Source organism: Equus caballus, chromosome 30, assembly GCF_041296265.1.
Source record: "Equus caballus isolate H_3958 breed thoroughbred chromosome 30, TB-T2T, whole genome shotgun sequence".
NCBI classification, from domain to species: Eukaryota; Metazoa; Chordata; class Mammalia; order Perissodactyla; family Equidae; genus Equus; species Equus caballus.
The window spans coordinates 12,922,957-12,945,569 of NC_091713.1; the positions used below are offsets into that span (position 1 = coordinate 12,922,957).

Sequence of the window (22,613 nt, forward strand, 5' to 3'; positions counted from 1 at the left end):
CAGGCACGTATCTAGGAGAATGGACGCTACTGCCCTGTGGGAGAGCTGCCTCCAATCTCTCTCTCTCCTGCCTTGCCACTTCCCTGGTCTCTGCTCTTTTTTGACTGCACCTCCTGGTCCCCACATAAGGTCAGCGTGAGTGGGTGTGCCTGTGCACATGCGAAAATGCAGAAAGGACAATGGCCCCGAATAGAGAGGGGGTGGGCGGGAATCCTCTAGGATCTTAAGGCCTCTCATTTCCAAAAGAAACCTGAAGGGAAGAGGCTGAGCCTTGGCCAAGGAAGCCGGAGCTCTCTCTAATCTTCTGGACACTGACCACCTCCCAACTGTACAGTGTGGGGTAAGATGTGCAAGCATAAGCACATGCTCAGCCAGGACAGGTCATCAGGCTCCACCGATACTGGATGGGGTGTCACATGGGCTGATGTTCGGGTAGCAGACACACAGAACGCTCTCTACTACAGGGGAACAGTGGGGGACAACCTGCCAGTCAACCAGGCCTCGTGTCCAAGACTTGCAGACAAAAGGGGCCCTGTGACAGCCCGAGGACAGCTCGTACATGTGAGCCCAGCCTTGCCATGCACGCATGGACAACACACCCATGGCTCTGCCCCTGAGGCAGGTCTTGGTGCCCTGCCCCCACCTCACCGCCTGCACCTCCATCTGTTCCCAGTGGAAGAGAACCTAGATGTCATCCGGGCAAAAGCACCAGATATCACAATCAGGCCATCTGCCTTCACACCTGCTCTGCCGCTATGCACAAGGGGATATGTCCCAGAGAAGGGTCCTATCTCGTCGAAGGTCACACAGGGATTCCATGGCAAAACATCAACATTGGTTAGGATTAGATTTGGCTATGTAGTCTAGAAAACACTAAATAACTGGCACGAACAGGAGAGAGTTGTTTCTTTCTCATATAAAAAAACCCCTAGAGGCTGGCAGTACAAATTAATCCCAGAATTCCCACCATTGCAGTTCACAGATCATCTGTCTTTCTGCTCCAGAATTTTCCTATGTGGTTTCCATCTTCGAGGCTGTCCACGGTCCAGGATGGCTGCTGGAGCTCTGACCTTGACCAGCAACGCTGTCTGCATTCCAGACTGTGGGCAGGAGAACAGGAGGGCAGAGCGGGTCCTCCCGGCTAGGTCAGTTCCCTCTGAGCAGCCTCCCCACAGTGCCACAGCAGACTTCTGGTCACACACACTGGCCTGAACTTCCTCTGGTCACTCTTAGCTGCAAGAGAGGTCAGGAATTTTATCTTGTAGTTTGTTCGACTGCTGCCTGAAGGAAAGCGGGTTCTCTATTCTAAAGGGGAAGGGAGAGGGAAACAGTGGAAACGACCAGTGCTCCCTCCTACATTAACCTTCTAGCTGAAGAGGAGGAGATAATGTCACTGCCACGCAAACTGGGCATCCGGGCATCTACCACGGCCTCTCTTTCAGGTTGTTCATTCATTCACACAGAGAACAGCAAGCCTTGCTTCCAAACTGGCAAAGGCCCATCAGAAGCACTGTGTGCTTCCACCTGCCTGGGTCTTGGAAGCAGATCTGAGCACACCCTTTCTGTTTCACAAACGGAGCGGGACTGCAGAGCCTCTGAGGAAACAGCATGTGCCTTAAGAGCCGAGTCAAAATGGAATCTCTGCAAATCAAAGAAGTCCCCCCAGTAAACTCCCCAAAGACTTAGAGCCTACATGGTAAATATTAGTAGTTAAATTAATGCACACAAAATAAAACTGCTAATGGTTAAAATGGCACCTGGTAAAATCTATCACTGACTAAACATCCAGGAAACAAGAAATACATCTGATCACACTTTGAAATGAATAATGAGATTCAGGAAAACTGACTTGGTAGAATGATGACACCTAAACAAAACCTAAAATAGAAGAATCTGTACTCACTATGTTATGATGTGGATAAAAAAAGCCCAGCCATTTGCAGGAAAAATAACTGATTCTGATAAAAAATAATTCCAGTGAATTAAAAACGGATACACCAGAATTGTTTTACTGGACTATGTTTTAAAGAAATCGATCAAGGAATTCGTAATACTGTACTGCATATTTGAAAATTGGTAACAGAGTCAATCTTAAAAGTTCTCATCACAAGAAAGAAAATTTGTAACTGTATGATGATAGATGTTAATTAGACTTTTTGTGGTGATCATTTTGCAAGATATACAAATATCAAAGCATTATGTCATACATCTGAAACTGATACAAAAAATAAATTCAAATTTTTAAAAAGTTTGCTCTGAAAAATGCATTTCAAGACAAATTTTTACATGTTTTGTCTAAGTCTGATTTCAAGGTTTTATTAGGCACAGAATCAAAACATTTGCTCTGATCAAAGTTGTCTCAGGTAAAACTGCTGGGACAGAATATCAGGGTCAAAATGAAAGAGTACAAATGGCAAGACTAAGGTGTCCTCTGCTCATTTCTTTGGATTTTCCCATTTTTACTAAAATACAGGTTTTGCTTTGTTTAAAGTACACTTTTTTTTTTTTTTATTGGTGAGGAAGATTGGCCCTAAGCTAACATCTGTTGCCAATCTTCCTCCTTTTTTTTTTCTTTTCTCCCCAAAGCCCCAGTACATAGTTGTGTATCCCAGTTGTAGGTCATTCTAGTTCTTCTATGTGGGATGCTGCCACAGCATGGCTTGATGGGCGGTGTGTAGGTCTGTGTTCAGGATCTGAATTGGCGAACCCCAGGCCACCGAAGCAGAGCGCACGAACTTAACCACTCAACCACAGGGCCAGCCCCTAAAATATATCTTTATTGAAGTAAAATACCTATAATACCCATAAAATTTACCATCTTAACCATTTTTCTGTGTACATATCATTAAGAACGTTAAGTACATTTTAAGTGTATTAAACACAGTAATATTGCTGTGCAACCATCACCACAATCCATCTTCAGAACCCTCTTCATCTCGCAAAACTGAAACTCTATACCCATTCATCAGCAACCTCCCATTCCTCCCACCTCCAAACCCCTGGCAAACACCATTCTACTTACTGTCTCTCTGAATGTGGCCATTTCAGGTACCTCTTATAAGGGAAATCACACAAGATTGTATTTTTGCAGCTAATTTTATTTAGCATAATATTCTGAAAGTTCATCCATGGTGTACCATATCTCGAGTGTCCTTACTTTTTAAGGATGAATAATATGCCATTGCATGGACATACCACATTTGGCTCATCTATTCATCCCTGGACAGACACTTGGGGTGCTTCCATGTTTAAGCTATTATGAGTAATGATGCTATGAACACGGGTGTGCAGATATGAGTTCGAGAATGTGCTTTCAATTCTTTTGGGGGTATATATCCAGAAGTGGAGTTGCTGGGTCCTACGGTAATAGAATTACCGTATACCGTATAGGAAATGCTATACTGATTTCCACAGCAACTACACCATTTTACATTCCCACCACAGTGCACAAGAGTTCCAATTTCTCCACATCTATGCCAACACTTCTTTTCTTCTTCTCTTTTTGATATACGCCATCCTAATGAATGTCAGGTGCATTTTTGACTTGCATTTCCCTAATGATTAGTGATGTTGAGCATCTTTTCATAGGCTTATTGGTCATTCGCATTATCTTCTTTGAGGAAATGTCTATTCAAGTACTTTGTTCATTTACAATTTGGGTTGTTTTTTTGTTGTTTGAGGTTAGGAGTTGTCTGTCTATTCTGGATATTAAGCCCTTGTCAGACACATGGTTTGCAAATACGGGCTCCCATCATGTGGGTTGTTTTTACTGTTGATAATGTCTTTTGAGGCACAAAAGTTTTAATATTCATGAAGTCCAGTGTACATACTTTTTAATTTTATTGCCTGCGCCTTGGGTATCATACCCATGAAATCATTGCCAAATCCAATTTTGTAAAGTTTTGTCCTGCGTTTTCTTCTAAGGGTATTATAGTTTTACCTCTTGCATTTAGGTCTTTGATCGATGGGGAATTTAGTTTTACATATGGTGTCAGGTAAGGGTCAGAGTTCATTCTTTTGCATGTAGACAACCACTTTTCCAGAACAACTTGTTGAAAAGACTGTCTTTTCCTCACTGAATAATCTTTGCATCCTTGTCAAACATCATTTGATCACACAGGGGAGGGTTTATTTCTGGGTTCTCAATTCTGTTTCATTGGTCTATATGTCTGTCTTTATGTTATTACAATGCTGTTTTGATATTGTAGATTTGTAGCAAGCTTTAAATCAGGAAGAATGAGTCCTCCAACTTAGTACTTCCTTTCAGGATTCTTTTGGGTATCTGGTCTTACTTGAGATTCCATAAGAATTTTAGGATGGTCTTTTCTATTTCAGCACAAACTGTCATTGGGATTTTGATAAGGACTGCACTGCACCTGTTGATCTCTTTGGATAATGTTGACACCTTCACAATAAGGAGTCTTCTAATCCATGGTGATGGGATGTCTTTCATTTCTAGAAGTGCCGGCTGGTTGTTCAGATTGAGGGGGCGGCACTCTTCCATGCAGTCATGCAGAAACCTACCATTCCTCCACACGCTGCCTTCACCATTTCCTCAGAACTCATCGATAGTCAACAGAGGGGAATGCATGTAAAACGCATGTGGGAAGTTTTCAAGGACTGGGTGTGGATGGAGCACACGTTTCTTCCACTCATCTCCACTGACAAGAACAACAGACTGAACCAGCAAATCCTACCACATGGGGACTGTGGACTAACCAAGGGCCAGGGACTCAGGCTCCTGGTAGAACCATGTACCAGCTCAAGCTGACCTGCTAAGCCTGCGGAGTAACCAAGAGCTAAGACTCATGCTCTGTTACAGCATCCTGTGAGTCTAGACTGACCACTTAACCCTGGTCTGGAAAACCACTTAGATCGGGAGCTCAACACAAACACAGTGGATCTTGTATTCAAGAGGAACAACCCACAGTTTTTGGAAACAGCAAAAACGAAGGAGAACTCAAAGGTCTTATGGGTACCAATGCCTTGTTTCTCATCCCCGAAGCCATTGGAAGTCTCCTTCGGATCCCACTGTTGCCACCAAACTGTTACAAACCAAAATTCAACAGCGTAGATTTGAAATATCATATTGGCTTTATTCAACAATTCATGAATCGGGCAGCATCCAATCTAGCAGAGAGAAAGGAGCTCCAAGGAGCTGTACAAATGAAAGACTTTTATAGGCAGAAGGGAGCAGGAGCAAGGAAGTTACACTGGACAAGAAAGCAGGTTGGTTATTGCAAGGTTACCTTCCTTTAGGGGATGGCAGGGCTCTCTCAGGCAGATGACATACCCAGTGCTCGTCAGGCAATTCCCCATGGACTGGTGTAAGATTCCACTCCTGGGAGGGCCGAAAGTGTAATTAAGTCTCGGTTTGTTGATGTGGGGCTTAGCCTAAGTGGCTCCCTTTGGGCCTGCTGTCTCTTGTTTTTAACACACGACTTTTGCTTGTCCTCTGCCTTCCCCAGTTACACCCGGGTCTCCCTTCACTGACCATTGCTGGTCGCACATTCACTGTACCTGGCTCCAGTCCTTCCCTTCAACACCGTAATCCCACAACACAATGCTCCCGACACTACCATGACTTCCTCCCCACACCTCCCCTCTACTTTCCACAGTGCCAGCAAGACACTTCACCAACACCAGCACCGTTTATGTCCAGTGGGCTGAAGGGGCTGCCTGTGCAGTGGGACTCAGAAGTCACAGGGCCTGTCACTTGGCCCTCAATCACCTGCTCCCCAGCTTAAGTGCTCACCTATAGCCAACTCTATTGAACATCATCATCTTTGCCCCAAGCTTCCTTCAAACGCTCCACCCATTTCTGCCCCAAGTGCCCCTTGAGGGGTCTTCTCGGGGTAGCCTTCGAGGCCACCTGGGTGATTTTGTGCCCAGGCACAAACAGGTGTTGGCCCACATACCCTTTAATCATACCCCCTGAAATCATACAGCACAGGTAGCCAGTGAATGGGCACAAATTACTGGTCTTACCTCCAAGATCCCTAATGGCTATTTTACACCAACTTTTGGCGTTTACCGTGGGCGGATATCACAAGGCTCTCCCCTAGTGCGCTCCTCTCTTCCCCAGCCCTCCAACCAGCTTTCCCCAGGCTACACTCTGCAATGCATCATTGTCTCTCTCAGCCTGCTTCTAGACGTGCACCCCTCAGGTCGCAGGTGCCCTGAGTTTCCTGTCCTGACTGGCTACCACCAACCCAGAGACATTGTCAGTCCTATAGTACTGGGTACTTCAGTTCTACCAGGATTCAGTGGACTGGGCACAGGTACAGAGGCCCTACCCACACAAAATCAGGTAACTGAGGCCAACCAAGAAGTACTGACAATCTCAACCCGACATGGACAACAACTCCGTAAGACCCCATCCTGGCCCTTGTGAAACAGTCTCTTGAGTCTCCTGTCTAAATGGTTTTAGAAAACTGCGTGGCCCTAGACTATCTATACTGGCCAACGAAGGAGGGGTCTGTTCCCTCCCAGGGACCACTAGCCGCATGTACATTGACAACTCACAAATTCAAACCTACCTCCACCAGATGGCCCAAGAGGTTAAAATACTGCATAACATTTCCCAAATCTTTGAACAGATTCCCAGGGTCCCCAAGATCACTGATGTATTTTCATGGCTGGCTGGTCTCTTCAAGTTGGGGACAATGACTATGGACTGGATTTCACACTGTTGCTGGTATAATTACAGGATTTGCTACTATAGCCCTAATCAGATGTTCACTCTCTTGGCTACAATGTGCCCTACCCCGAATAACTCTATTAACCACCCTAATTAATTTCAAATTAACTAAATTAAGATTAATACCCTAATAGACTTAAAATTTTTATTCAAGAAAATTTGTTTAACATAAAACACACCTTCTTAAGCATTTTAGAGTATACAATTCAGTGGCTTTTAGTACAATGATCATGTCATGTGGCTGTCACTACTATCTAATTGCAGAGCATTCTCAACACCCCTAAAAGAAACCCACCCTCACTCGCACTCGATTTTCTCCTAACCCAAGCCCATGGAAACAACTCATTTGTTTTCTCTCCCTATGGATTTGCCTATTCTGGACACTTCACTCAAATGGCATCAAACCATGTGTGGTCTTTGTGGATGGCTTCCACAAGCACACATTTTTTAACATCCACCCACAGCCTAGCATGTAGCAGTATGCATTCCTTTTTATGGCTGTATAATACCCCACAGTATGAATATGCCACAGTTGGTTTATGCAGTCATAATTGGATAGAAATTGGGATTTGTTCCTCTTTTGGACCATTGTGAATAATGTTGCTTTGAAGGCCCATGGGCAAGTTTTTCTTTGAACATATGTTTCCAATGCTCTTTTGCACATACCTAACATGGGACTCTCCAGGTTGATAGTAATTCTAGGTTTAAGATTTTAAGAAATGCCAAGCTATTTTCTGAGATGGCTGCATCATTTTACATTCTGACCAGTGATGTATGAGGGTTTCCCTTTCTCTGCATCTTTACCAACACTCGTAATTTTCCATTATGTTGAATACAGCCTTCATATTGAGTGTGAAATAGTATTGGGCTGTGGCTTGAATTTGCATTTCCCCAATAATTAATGATATTGAGCATCTATCTTGTGCTTATTGACCATCTGTATATCTCCTGGAGAAATGTTTATTCCAACTGTTTACTCATTTTCATTGACTTCTTTGTCTTTGATTATTGAGTTCTAAGAGGTCTTCATATATTCTCAACACTAGAGCCTTATCAGTTACATGAGTTGCACATAGTAGGAGACTTCAATACCCCACTTTCAACAATGGATACAACATCCAGACAGAAAATCAGGAACAGCAGACATGAACAACATTAAATACTAAATGGAACTATCAGACAATATACAGAACATTTTACTGAACAGCAGCAGAATCCACATTCTTCTCAAGGGCACACAGAATATCTTCCAGAATAGATCACGTGTTAGGTCACAAAACAAGACTTAAAACAATTAAGAAGACTCAAAGGAATGGAAAGATATTCTGGGCTCATGGATTAGAAGAATTAACATAGTTAAAATGTCCAGACTTCCTAAAGCAATCCACAGAGTCAATGGAATTCCAATCAAAATCCCAGTGATGCTTTTGCAGAAATAGAAAAATCCACCCTAAAATTCATATGGAATCTCACGAGACTCAAAATAGCCAAAATAATTCTGAACAAGAACCAAACTGGAGGACTCACATTTCCTGATTTCAAAATGTACTGCAAACCTACAGTGATCAAAACAGTATGATACTGGCACAAAGACATAGAGACCAATGGCATAAAACAGAGAGCCCAGAAATAAACCTTCATATATCTGGTCAAATGATTTTTGACAAGGGTGCCAAGTCCATTCATTGGAGAAAGGACAGTCTTTGCACAGATGGCACTGGGAAAACTGGATATCTACATGCAAAAGAATGAGGTTGGGGGACTATCCCGGTGGCATAGTGGTTAAGTTTGGCACACTCTGCTTCAGTGGCCTGGGTTCACGGTTTTTGGATCCTGGGTGCAGACCTACACCACTCATCAAGCCATACTGTGGTGGTGACCCACATAAAATTAGAGGAAGATGGGCACAGATGTTAGCTCAGGGCCACTCTTCCTCGAGCAAAAAGAGGAAGATTGGCAATAGGTGTTAGCTCAGGGCCAATCTTCCTCACCAAAAAAAAAAAACAAAGAAAGAAAGAAAGAAATTGGACTCTCATTCAACACCACGTACAAAACCTAACTTAAAATGGATCAAGGACCTACACGTAAGATCTAAACAATAAAACTCTTAGAAGAAAACATAAGACAAAAGCTTCCTAACACTGGACTTGGCAATGATTTCCTGAATACAACACCAAAGACACAGGTAACAAAAAGAAAACAAATAGACAACTGGACTTAAGGAAAATTTTTTAAATTGGTACGTCAAAAGGAGCTATCCATACAGTAAAAAGGCAACCCATAGAATGGGAGAAAATATTTGCAAGTCATATTTCTGACAAGAGATTGATATCCAGAAAATATAGAGAACTCCTAAAAGTAAACAACAAGGAAACAAGCTGATTCAAAAATGGGCAAAGGACTTGAAAAGACATTTCTCCAAAGAAGATTTACAAATGGCCTATAAGCACATGAAGAGGTGCTTGAGATAGCACCTCACACCCATTAAGACGGCTGCTGTCAAAAAAACAGTGAGTGTTGGCGAGGATGCAGACAAAGTGGAACCCTTGTACACTGTTGATAGGAATATAAAATGGGGCAACTGCTATGGAAAACAGTATGGAAGTTCCTCAAAAAATTGAACATAGACTTACCATATGACCCAGCAATTCCACTTCTGGGTATATACCCAAAAGAACTGAAAGCAGGGTCTCAAAGAGATATTGTACACCCACGTTCACAGCAGCATTATTCACAACAGCTAAAATGCGGAAGCAATCCAAGTATCCACTGACCCAGGAATGGAGAAACAAAATGCAGTAAATACAAACAATGCAATATTATTCAGCCTTAAAAAGGGAACAAATTCTGCAAAATGCTACAACATGGATGAAACTTGAGGACACTGTGCTAAGTGAAATAGGCCAGCGACAACAAGATAAATACTGTCTGATTCCACTTATATGAGGACTTAGAGTAGTCAAAATCATAGAGACAGAAAGTGGAATGGTGGCTGCCAAGGGCTGGGGGTAGGAGAGAAGGGAGAATTATTTTTTCATAGGGACCGAGTTTCAGATTTACAAGAGTTACAGGGATAAATGGCAGTGATGGCTGCACAACAACATGGATGGATGTAACAGCACTGAAAATGGTTAAGATGGTACAGTTTTTGTTATGTGGATTTTGACTCAATATAAAAAAAGGAAAACAAAAAAAGAAATGAGCTATCTACCCACAAAAAGACATAGAGGACCCTTAAATACATATTGCTAAGTGAAAGAAGCCAACTGGAAAAGGCAACATACTCTATTCCATAGTATCCATCTATTCCAATTACATGACATTCTAGAAAAGTCATGACTGCGAACATCAGTGGTTGCCATGGGCTGGGAGGCAAGGGATGAACAGGCGGAGGGCCGGGCTATTAGGGGAATCCAACTCTTATGTAGGGTGCTGTCACGGTGGATGCACAAGATTATACATTTGTCAAAATCCAAGTACAAGACAGAGAACTTTACTGTAATTGATGGGCTTAGGTATTAACGCTGTATCAATATCGGTTCATCATTTGTAAGGAATGAACGCACCAACACGAGAGGTCACGCAAGATGTTGACAGTAGGGGAAACTGTAGGGAAGGAGGGAGAAATGCTCTGTACCACCTGCTGAATTTCTCCGTCCATCTAAAACTTTCCTAAAAACAATCTATTAATTAAAAAATAATCAACAGAAGTTACAGAGTGGGTAGAAATACAGATGAAACAAGAATATAAGTATATTGGTAAATGTTGAAGCTGGGACATGGGGGGCTTATCATACTTTTTGGTTTAATTTGTATGTGTTCAGGATTATCCCAAATAAAACCTTTTTAAAATTCCACATTAATTCTAGATTACATGTACAGTGAATCCAGGAACGAGAGGGAAACAGCCATTTTTGAAGCACGCACTCGGGGGGCGCACAGAGGAAAAGTGCCGTCACACCCGATAGACGTGAACGTCCCGGCTACATCGGGAAGGTTGGGAGCTCAGGAAGCAAGGCGGGCGACGGCATGGTAGGGGAATAACAGAGATACTGAACCTGGAAAAATGTTCGCCCTCACTGGTCACAGAAATGCCAACGATGGACTCTGACAGAACTGCCCCAGAATTTACAATGCCAAGACACTCGGGGTTGGAGTGGGCTCAGGGACGCAGCCCCGCATCCTGTGAAAATGCCCGTCAGCACCGGCTTTCCAGAGGGCAAACTTCCTGAACCCTGTGACCCGCCAGCCACTGGCCCAGGTGTTCTGTTACAGGGAATCTGTCTCAAAACAAAGGGATTGGCTAAAGATGATGAACTGAATAAACATGGTAGAGCCCCTTCAACATAAAATCCCTCAAAAATGACCCAAAGATTCCTCGTTGACAAACAAATTCATTAACAGCCCTGGGAACCATCAAGAAAGCAGACATTTTTGAGGAAAACATCAGAGAGAGACAGCAGGTGGTGACCAAGGATCTCAGTGGGGGCTCCAGGTGGGCCTTGGAGACCAAGCCAGTGCGCCCTCTCTCCCTCCGACCCTCCCTCTGCTGCTCCCCTAACGCCTCCTGCATCCCCCCCTCCACTCCCAACCAGCACCCCCTCACACTCCAGGAACAAGGAGCAGAGGCGCAGGGCGCCCTTTCCACCAGCGCAGCATCTGTCCTCTTGCTCTCTGTCCCTCCCCGGGCAGCGGAGCCCAGGAGCCCAGCCCCGCACCTCCTCAGGGCCCATCTCACTCCTCCCTGGCCCTCAGGCTCCTCCTCTCCATCCGGTGCCACCTGCAGCATAGACACCTGCTCGCTTGTCTCCACCTTACAAACAAAACTCTCCCTTGGACCCAGGCTCCTTTTTGGTTACTGTCCACTTTCCCGACTCCCCTTCATGGCTAAACCTCTTAAGCAAAGTGCCTCGCCACTACTGCCCTCCACTGCCCTCCTTCACCCACTTTAGACCCAGCTCCATTCTCACCACTCCAAGGAGACTGCGCTCACCAGTGATCCCATGTGACCAAGTCCAGCATCTCTCCTCCATTCTGATCAGAGCTGTATCCCAGCCAGCTGAGCACCCCTCCTTTCTGCAACACCTTTGTCCCCTCCTGGCTCCCGGGACTCCATGCTCCACTGTTTCAGTCTCCTTTCCCGCACTCTCTTCAGCTGCACCTCTATAAACACTGCCTGCTCCTACGCTGGGCCCGGGTCCCTTCTATAGCTACACAGTTTCTCCAAGAAAGTTCCTTCTATTCCATGGTTTCAAACATCTCTGACCTCCCCAGACACTGCAGACACACAGACGTGGCTTTAATAGGTTGGGTGCTGGCTCCCAGCATCAGTACCCAACGAGTATCTCAAACTCGAGTTCTCTCAAAATTTTACTGTCATACGAGTTCCAAAAAGATCATTAAATATTTCTAAAAAGGATGAAAAATTTGGCTACAATAAATAGCAGTGAATAAAGTAACCCATAAAATGTATACTTACATCTAATCATAGTTGCCTGATGGGGAAAGTAAGAACACAGAACTAAGATCAGACCGTCTTGAGCTGGGGAGTGGAAGGTGACGAGCTGGGATGTAGGACACAGGAACTGGTCCCCTCTGAGCACTTACAGGAAGAGAGGCTGAAATGGTTGTTCCTGAAAGCTGAAAGACACCCACTAGACAAATAGAAAAAAAAACAGTGAGAAAGCCTAACAAATGAAAAACTAAATAAAATGCCAGGCCCAAATCCCAACTTATGAATAATCACAATTGTAAATGGATTAAATTACTCTATAAAAAGACAAAGACTCTCAGATTGAGTTAAAATACAGCTATAAAATAAAGGGGTATAATAAGGTTGAAAATAAGGAGATAAGGGAATAAGACTTTAAATGGGACAAAAGCGGTTTTCTGAGTTGATAGCAGTCAGGAACACTTATGTTCCTAACAACATGTTCTTGACAAATAAAGCAAAACTGGACAGACAAGAAGAAACGGGGACCTCGAGAATCACAGGGAGAGCCTGACCTCCCCTCTCCTAGAAACCCACAGTCAGGTGGTACAGTAAGTTAGGAAGCAGATCTGCTGATAACACAAATGAGCTGGATCCAGCCTAGCCTGAGGGGGAGCAATGCAAGCAACTAGTGGAGAGGACGTTCTGTCCTCAGACCACAGTGAAACAGCCACAATGGACTGTGTGCTAAGCCACAATGAAAGCTCTAAAGATTCCAGAAAGCGGCTATCTTTCAGTGATCACATTACTGGACCTTAAAGCAACAAAATTAAAAAATAATTACAAACAAACTGGCTTCCCTTCCCCCATCTATCCACTTGAAAAACTGTCTACACCCTTCTAAATCCCTCCGGTTTAAGGAGGGAATCCAGACTGAAAGGACAAACTCTTTAGAAATGAACAGCAATGAGAGCAGCATGAGGCAAATCCATGGTGTGGGGACAAAGGGAAAGAAGGGACACAGCCTCCCCTGCAGATATCAGGAAGTGTCAACTGTACACGAAGAAGCTGAGCTCTTCCCTCCAGGAGCCCGAACAATGACACAATAAAACTGAAGACAGTAGAAAGAGGTGAGGATTCATGAGGCAGAAACAACAGCGTTGACCTGAGTTAAGGATTGGTTGTCTGCACAGACCTGTAGTAGTGACCAACCTTGTGGAGTGTGACCAAGAGGAATAGACAAAGGCACCGAACAGTACCATAAGGTATGAGAAACTACAAAAACAGCTTCGCCATGCTAGGACAAAGTGGATAACTCTGACCAGGACATCAGCAGTCCGCAACTAGAGCTGTTCTTCCCTAGGATGCATCTGGAAACACACAGGATGGGTTTTGTTTCTTGTTTTGGATTCTGCTAATGATTGTTGCCCTGGGGGTCCAGGAGGTCCTGAACAGCCTGTCATATAGAGCCGTTTCCCACCTGAAGTGTTACTTACATCCTGGAAGACAAGCACTGATCCAGATTAAATGAACAATATGGTAGGGAAATGTTTTCTATGGATATATAACAGACAAAAGATGATATCCTCAACATGTAAACAACATCAAGAAAGCAATGTTTACAAGTACTAAACTGTAAATGAGGAGGAAAATCAGAAACATAGCCAATAAACATATAAAAAATATATCCAACCTATTTGTATGGGTAGAGAAATATGTATGTAAAGCACAGAAAACAGTCTAGGAGATTACACAGCAAATTTTACTAGTGACAAGGAATAAAAGTTGGAAGGCGGGTGAGAAATGGGAATTTTCAACACTTCTTGGCTTATATGTTCCTGTAGTGTTTTAATTTTTACAAAAGAGAATGTATTCTACTCAAACAGATGTTTAAAATTTTAAAGAAATTATTAAAATGTTCAAAATGACTTCACTTCAAGAATACTCATTAAAGCATGAATGGAAAGAACCTCCCCATGACTTTAAGAGTCTCCTATAACTTTTCTAATACTTTACTATGTCTATTTTATTTTACACTTAGATCCCAACTCATCTGGAATTTTCATTTGTGTAAGGGATGCACTAGAAGCTGACTGCCCCCGTTCAGGTGGAAAACCAACTGTCCAGGCGCCGTTCACTGAGCAGTTCTGGCTTTCCCAGCTGCTGAACTGCCTCCTTTCCCACTAGCTGAACCCCCACAGCCACAGATGCCTCTCGAGCACCCTGGAGCGAGTGGGTAAGTTCTCCAACCTGGGCTCCCTGCCCGCGAGGGACGGCCACCAGCAGCGACTTCTCCTGAGGTGGCAGGGGGCATGCTGCACACAAAAGTGCTCAGGGGCCGTCCGCTGCAGAGCAGGACACCCCCCAGTGATGAGCACGCAGTGGGAAAGCCCGAGGCCCGGGTACTGACCTGGGTTGGGGGCCAGCAGGCTGCTCAGGGAGGGGAAGCCCACTCTCCTCAGCTCATCCAGCTTCTGCAGCGTGTGTACCTGGCTGTCGGGACGGCTGCCCCTCTGCTGCAGGGTCTCCAGCTCGCCATTCTTCTCTACCTGCTCCTGCAGGCAGCACCCCTGCTCTTGTTCTGCCGGGAGGTGAAGCAGCAGGTCGAGGAGTCCTCGGGCCCCTGATGCTGACGGGATGACCCTGTTGAGGGACGTGTGGCTGGTGTCACTGTGCTCACTCTCACAGCTTCCACGGCTGGCTTTGGGGTGACACCTGTTGGAGGGGCAGAGGGGCTCTGGGACAGCTTCTGAGGCATCGCCGTGAATGAGAACTTGGGGGCTCCAGACCAAGCCCTTGTTGGGCCCAGGCTGGTCCTGCTGCAGCCGGGCTTCACGTCTCCCTGCAGGTCCTTTGCTAGACAGGCTCTCAGTGAACAGATGGCCCCTCTCGAGTGTGCTTAGGGGAGAATCTCTGAGAATGAAATGACCCAATAAATCTGCACGCCCCAATCCTGGGGGTAAAGTCCCCCACGGAAATGCCACTTCTACCTAGCAGGCCCCCAGCGGGAGAAGTGGGTCTCATCGCCAGCATCTACAGCAGACGTGTTTGCTTCTGCCAGGCTGCCTGATGCTGTGGCGGCCACACCGTCTCCTGGAGTTCCTTCCAGAGCCTGCACGCCCACTCCTGACGGGTGGGCTTCCTAGGCAGCCCCGGGTGCAGTTTCCCCCTGCAGAGCGGCTCCTTCAACCTGCAGGACTCAGGCTCGGCCAGCCCTCAGGTTTTCACTCAAGGACGACAGTGAACCTGCAGCTCCTTTCTTGTCTGCTTCACTCGCATGTTCCCTCGGGCCCCCCGCGGCCTTCCTGGTGTCCTTTCTCTTGGGGTGGCCATGGCTTCCAGGCCCCATCTTCCCAGTCAGGTTAAAGACGAAGGGCAGGGCTGTGGTTTCAGCATGCAGGACTGACCCTAAGCCTTTTGAAGAAGCTGTTTCCGGTGAAATGTTCACTACAGAGGCAAGAATACTTAGTGGGGGTGCAATTACCCCTCTGAACAGCTTTTAACCACTGGATCAGACATTTTGAGTCTTTGAGGGGGAACCTGCAGGACAAATGACAAAATAATTAGAAAGAAAGAATTAAATGTCTCCCCCTAAAATGACCAACTATAAAAGCAAAGCAAGTGTTTTTGCAAACACCTGTATCTACTTCACCCACTTAAACATTTAGTAAAGACTTAAGGAACACCTTCTACTTGTAAGTTATTACTGGAATGGAAAGATGAAAGCCCCACTGTCTACCTTAAGGAGCTCACAGTCTGTAGGACAAGTAAGGAAGGAAGGTGGGGAGCTCCTCCCAGGCTGCGGTAAATGCCCTGAAGGACACGGATGCTCAGAGAGACGGCACAGGAGGGCATCAAGACAACAGGAAGGGCTTCAGGAAGCCCCAGAAATAGTTCCTGGAAGCTCACGGCTGCCCAATCCTTCTCCTCTGCCTGGGATGCAGGACTTTGGGTGCTCAAACGAGGGGGGTTGGTCCCCCTATTTCGAAGCTAGGCCAGGTGTTGGCCAGCAGAGCATCCCAGACACTCATCAGGGTGCCTGGCCCCAGCCGTGGCTCAAGCAGCTGAGGAAGTGAGACCGCCTCTATGAGGAGGTCAGACTCAAGAGCTGCGGTTCTGTGTTCCTGCTCCCTTTAAAAGGCAACCAGCCCCTGGAAGATACTGACTAAGATACGCAATCATCACCTCTTCTCATAAAGGTAAGATTTCTGCTGAGACCAAACTGTGCACATGGCGAGGTGGGGGTGGTCATTCCAGAGGGCGTTCCGCTCCATCTGAGGCCGCTCTGGACCAGGGTGGATACTAGCTCCTCAGGAAGTTCTAAGCCACATGACCTAAACTTCCAAAGCTCTGTGAGCCTATTTCCCAAAGACCCCGTCTCCTTTGCCCCCACAGCACTTTAGACCATGAGGCAGGCCAAGAGCAGCCTTCCCGGCAGGGCTCTGCCTCATTTTCAAAAAGAGTGAAAAAATTGGGGGAGACACGCTCTGAAGGAAACTGTCAAGGAAGCTCGGTGGCTGACCTCTGAAATAAGCTCATGTTACTAGCTCTTTGGATAGAGTGTAACAACTTAAGCCTTAGAGAAAACCACTGTAAACTTCCAATAAGACTATAAGTAACAAACGTCGTTCAGGTCTTTCAAACTTCAATCACACCCTGAAACATGAAACAGAAGGATCTGCCAGGAGGTTTTTAAAGCAGCATCTCTTCCTTTCACTGTTCTGGGACGTCCGGTGCGGACTGCAGGAAAGGACTCGCTGAAATAGCTCAATTCCAGAAGCCCTCATGAAGGGAGCCAGGCCACTGGGAAAACACACTCCTCACTCTGCGGCCGGAGCCCATGGAAGAAGTGGCCAGAGGAGCCCCTTCTGCAAGTCCGCGGGGTCGGCCGCCCGGTGAGGAGTGCGCCCCGCTCCAGCCACGATTAAAAGCCTCTCCGGGACTCACCTCCACCCGCAGAGCCGCCTTTCCCTGGAGTGCCTGGGCCCTTCTAGTAACAGAGCGCCTGGGAGGCGTGTCCATATAGGAGGGACGAGCTGCATCTGCTCAGCTGCATTGCTGATGGCAGAGATCAAGGCAAGCTCCCCGCAACGAGGAGCAGAAAAGTCACGGCAAACCCAAGAGGACACTGACCTAAGGAATACACTGTTTCCGGGCATTGTCTACTCCAACCTAAATGAATGCGGGGCAGAGTGGCCGCGGGGCGGGGATGAAAGGGTCGTAGAGTCCGTAAGGTGGGCGCCAGGCGGCCGCGAAAGGGCTGCGGTGGCCCGAGGCGCCCGGCCCACAGACGGAGGTGCGGGCCAAGGTCACACAGCACCCGGCGCTGACTCACTCCCTGGACCGACCCCAAGGCCCTGCGTATAGAGTGCCACCCGCCTCGGGCTGGACCGTGCGGGGCGCTGACCCAGCGGCGGCGGGAGGGGCCCCGATACCTGTGGATGGAGACGGCGACTTCTCCCCCTTGCCCGGCCGGTGGGAGGACTTTGCGGCCGGCGGCGGATCACGATCTCCGGCCTCGAGCTGTCGCACAGCCACCAAGCTCCGCCACTCGCATCGCCGCCCCAAGCCCCGAGCGGGACCGCCCCGAAGGGAGGACACACGGCGACACGGCTGCGGGACGTGGGAGCTGGTCCCCGCGGCGCCCGCCCGCCGGGTCAACCCTCGGACTTCGGCACTCACCAAGTCCCCGGCACCCAGTGGGGCGTAGCCTGGGCGTCGCAGCAGCGCAGATGGGCTCGGGTGCCCGCGGCTCGGTGCAGGGTCGTGGCGCACCAAATCGGTCCGTAAAGCAAGATGGCCTCGCCCGTGGCCATGGGCAAAAAGCAAGCTGAGGAGCCTGCCCCTGGGTTTGCTTCCGCTGCCCCGACGGTCTGCTGCAGCCCTCGGAGCGAACGACTCAGGCCGCCAGGGAGCAGAGAGCGCCGGCGTGTTCTCCGCGCTGCGCCCCGCCGTACGCCAAGATGGCGACCAGCGCACTTCCGGCGCACTGCCGGTCCCGCGTCTTTGTTCCGTCGGATCCGCCCGGCGGCGGCCCGGCGCGTCGCGCTGCAGGACCGTCAGGGCGATGGCGCGCTCAGTCGCGGGCTGAGCGGGAGGGTGGACGCAGGTGGGGGTTTCACAGGCGCGGGCCGACCCCGGACGCTGTGCTCGTCTCGTCCCTCGGCGGCCGGCGACTCCCCTGGCGTGGCCCGGCCGCGGGACCGGGGGCGGAGCCGGGCCCTCTGGCGGAGCGGGCGGGGCGGCGAGCGCGGGAGGCCGGCGCGGGTGTGACAGCCCGGTGTCGGCGGGTCCCGGCGCTCTTCCAGTCCGTCTGCATCCCCCAGGCTTCTGCTCTGGACCACATGGCTTCGGACCACAGTGATCTTGTAAATGACACAACCCAGTGTTTGAACAATCCAGCAAATTCACACAAACCCACTGTTTGTGTGGAAAGGAGCAAAAAAAAATTGTACAGCATTTTTCTCCTTTAACAAAAAAACTCACATGAATTTAATACTTCCAGAAAATAATGATATTAATTAATTATGATTTCCATGGCAAGAAATTGTTTTATAAACAAGTAATCATACTTAACACTTCTGCTGTTCAAGTCTAAACCCTGGAATTCCATTTGTGAACACCTTAACCCAAAGAAAAGAACAAATCTCAGAATATTACTACACACGCTCCAGGGAGAAAAAAAGGGAAACAAGGATTTTTAACACATTCAATGTAATACTAGAATATTTTCTCTTTTCTGGAAATTCACCTATTTCTTACCTCTTTGGAAATATTTTACACTCTCTTTCAAGCTCTAATGAGTACATAATTTTTTTTTTAAGATTTTATTTTTTCCTTCTCCCCAAAGCTCCCCCCTTACCCTTGGTACATAGTTGTGTATTTTAGTTGTGGGTCCTTCTAGTTGTGGCATGTGGGATGCCGCCTCAGCATGGCCTGATGATCGGTGCCGTGTCCGTGCCCAGGATTCGAACCGTGGAAACCCTGGGCCACCAAAGCGGAGGGCCGCTGGGACGAGCAGGGGGACGGGCAGCGGGCGGGGGGAGGGCCGCTGGGCGGAGCTGGTTCTGGAAACCGCCTTTGCCCCCCTCCTGCCACCCCCTGCTAGGAGTTGAGCGGAAACCCTTTAACTCTTACGAAGTCGCATTTTGGGCTGAAGGGGAGAAACGTGCTCCAACACCCACAGCACACGCCCCTTTTTAATTTTTATTTCAGTGACCGAAAGGTCATTCAAGCTTCTTTTTCTATGATTGAAAATAGAAACTGAATGTCTCTCGTCGTGTCTTAACTTCTTGTGGTCCTAATACAAAGTGTGTGTGTTGAGGGCGGGGCTTTAGTGTTTTGGCCAATCTGGGGCGACGGTTCCTTAATTTTTGCTGGCAGTTATTTTGGATCTTTGTCAGTAGCCCTGAAAGCATTTGTACCCTGGCTCTCGTTTTCTTCCGCGGCAGTTTTGGGTCTTTCATTCCTGGTAAGGAGTGGCTTGCCTTCCAGTACCCCCGCGTCTGTGAAGGGAGCTTTCATCTGGTTTAATTCCACCTGTCACGCTGGATGGCTTTGCTTTTGCTTGCTTTTTCTTTTCCCGGCAGCTGCAACGTAAGTTTACTGGAATCTCAGTTTGGTAACTGTAAGGTAGACACGTAGGGCCAATAATTCAATGATTTGTGGCATCTGGTCATTTAAATGTGTTAGGTAGCCCTGACTCCCAAAGGAGCATGTTCAGCAGATGTATTTTTTGTGAAGTTTGTTTAAAAAAGAAGGAGTGTCAGACAGTGTTGTAGTGTTTTGGGGGGCACAAGGTGGGGGAAGGAATAGAATGATTTACTTTTCGATTTTTTCTCAGGTTATTACTGCTCACATACCTGAGACCATTCATAGGAGAGACTTGGTTAAGGCAGAAAACACAGTTTAGTGTCGGTCATGTTAGCTTAGATGTGAAAGTCATCGTGTTAAAGTTAGGAGTAGCCACATGGTGGTCCATAATGGGACCCTGGAGGCTGATTCAAAGTAGAAAAGGTGTTTGCATTTGAAGGCCTCTGTTGATGCTGATAAAAATATATATGATATTTGTACGGTGTGCTGGGGAGTTTTCTTCCTGACGTGATGCTGTATGTCCTTTTAGGAATGGTTAACCGACCAGCCTCCCCCGATCCCTGGAGTTCTTACAGATTTGGCCTTCTTTGCCCAAGTTTTAGGCAGTTCCTGGTTGTTGTTGTTGTTGTTGTTTTTAATTTTTATTGAGTTAATGATAGGTTACAATCGTGTGTGATTTCAGTTGTACATTATTGTTTGTCAGTCAAGTTGTAGGTGCACCCCTTCACCCTTTGTGCCCACCCCCCACCCCACCTTTCCCCTGGTAGCCACTAATCTATTCTCTTTGTCTACATTTTTAAATTCCTCATATGAGTGGAGTCATACACAGATTATCCTTCTCTCGCTGGCTTATTTCACTTAACATAATTCCCTCAAGGTCCATCCATGTTATTGCAAATGGAATGATTTTGTTCTGTTTTGCAGCTGAGTAGTATTCCATTGTATATATGTACCACATCTTCTTTATCCATTCGTCTGTTGATGGGCACTTAGGTTGCTTCCATGTCTTGGCTATTGTAAATAATGCTGCAATGAACATTGGGGTGTGTGGGACTTTTGGAATTGCTGACTTCAAGCTCTTTGGATAGATACCCAGTAGTGGGATGGCTGGATCGTATGGTAGTTCTATTTTTAATTTTTTGAGGCGTCTCCATACTGTTTTCCACAGTGGCTGCACCAGTTTGCATTCCCACCAGCCGTATGTGAGGGTTCCTTTTTCTCCACAACCTCTCCAACATTTGTTACTATTAGTTTTAGTTATTTTTGTCATTCTAACGGGTGTAAGGTAATATCTTAGTGTAGTTTTGATTTGCATTTCCCTGATGATCAGCGATGATGAGCATCTTTTCATGTGCCTATTGGCCATCTGTATATCTTCTTTGGAGAAATGTCGGTTCATGTCTCCTGCCCATTTTTTGCTTGGGTTGTTTGATTTTTTGTTGTTGAGTTGTGTGAGTTCTTTATATATTATGGATGTTAAACCTTTGTTGGATGTATGACTTGCAAATATTTTTCCCAGTTAGTGGGTTGTTTTTTTTGTTTCAATCCTGTTTTCATTTGCCTTGAAGAAGCTCTTTAGTCTGATGAAGTCCCATTTGTTTATTCTATTGTTTCCCTGTTCTGAGAGGACATGGTGTCTGAAAAGATCCTTTTAATACTGATGTCAAAGAGTGTACTGCCTACATTTTCTTCTAGAAACCTTATGGTTTCAGGTCTCACCTTTAGGTCTTTGATCCATTTTGAGTTTATTTTGGTGAATGGTGAGAAAGAATGGTCAATTTTCATTCTTTTACATGTGGCTTTCCAGTTTTCCCAGCACCATTTGTTGAAGAGACTTTCTTTTCTCCATTGTATGCACTCACCTCCTTTGTCAAAGATTAGCTGTCCATAGATGTGTGGTTTTATTTCTGGGCTTTCAATTCTGTTCCATTGATCTGTGCACCTGTTTTTGTGCCAGTACCATGCTGTTTTGATTACTGTAGCTTTGTAATATGTTTTGAAGTCAGGGATTGTCCTCGTTGTTTTTATAGTCATCCACTCAGTAAGCTACATTTCTTATTGAGTGCAAGGTTTGTGTTGCGCATTGTTCTAGACCCTGGGGCTAGAGAAGTGAACAAAATAGACAAAAGCCATGCCCCGACTGACACTGTAGACATGACACCAGTGGTGTGGCTCATGTGGAGAGTGATGTGGGTCAAGCCAGAGTGGGGTGGAGTTGTAGCCAGGATGGCCAGGAAAGGGCTCACTGCAGAGGTAAGTTTTGAACAGGATCAAAAGCATTGCAGGAGGAAGGGCAAGCGGCCTGGTCTGGGAGCAGCAAGTAGTCCAGTGTGGCAAGGGTACAGCAGGTGGGGGTGAGGGCAGCAGGAGCTGAAGGCAGGTGACTTGGGCTCAGTGATGGGGCCTTGTTGGTCATAGTGAGGACTTGGGCATTTATTTATTCTGAATGAGACGGTGACCCTTTGGAAGGTTTTGAGAGGAGGAGTAACGTGCCCAGACGTATGTTTAGCCGACTCGCTCTGGCTGCTCTGTTGAGAATATACTGCAGAGGAGCCAGGGCAGAGGCCAGGAGCCCAGTTAGGAGGCTGCTGCAATACTCCGGGCCAGAGGCCTCGGAAGCTTAGGTCAGGGTACGGAGAGGAGGTTGAATTCTGGGTGTGTTTGAAGGTCGAGACAGGAGGACCGGGTACAGATTGGAGGTGGTGAGGGGTGGGGTTGGGAGGGAGGGGTCGAAGACAGTGCTGAGTCTATGGCCTGAGCTCAGAAACTCAGCTGGGGAGGACTTGTGGAGGTCCTGCTTGGTGGGGAGCTGTTGGGAGTTTGGTTTCTCTGAGTTGGCTGTGAGGTTTACTTTTTGTCTAAGGAAAGCAGAGAATGAGCACCTGGAAT

General features: G+C 46.8%; 1 protein-coding gene across 1 annotated transcript in view; it reads right to left on the reverse strand.

Moving 5' to 3' along the window:
• Positions 1 to 5,071: 5,071 nt before the first annotated feature.
• Positions 5,072 to 22,613, reverse strand: part of LOC102149162 (translation initiation factor IF-2) — a 30,774-nt gene continuing 13,232 nt past the window's right edge. The window contains exons 3-6 of the mRNA XM_070255747.1: positions 17,567 to 18,496; positions 14,542 to 15,671; positions 12,180 to 12,354; positions 5,072 to 5,341 (exon numbers count right to left, since the gene is read on the reverse strand). Of these exons, the coding sequence (XP_070111848.1) occupies positions 15,643 to 15,671; positions 17,567 to 18,496 (959 nt within the window). The 3' untranslated portion in view covers positions 5,072 to 5,341; positions 12,180 to 12,354; positions 14,542 to 15,642. The remainder of the gene's footprint in view (positions 5,342 to 12,179; positions 12,355 to 14,541; positions 15,672 to 17,566; positions 18,497 to 22,613) is intronic.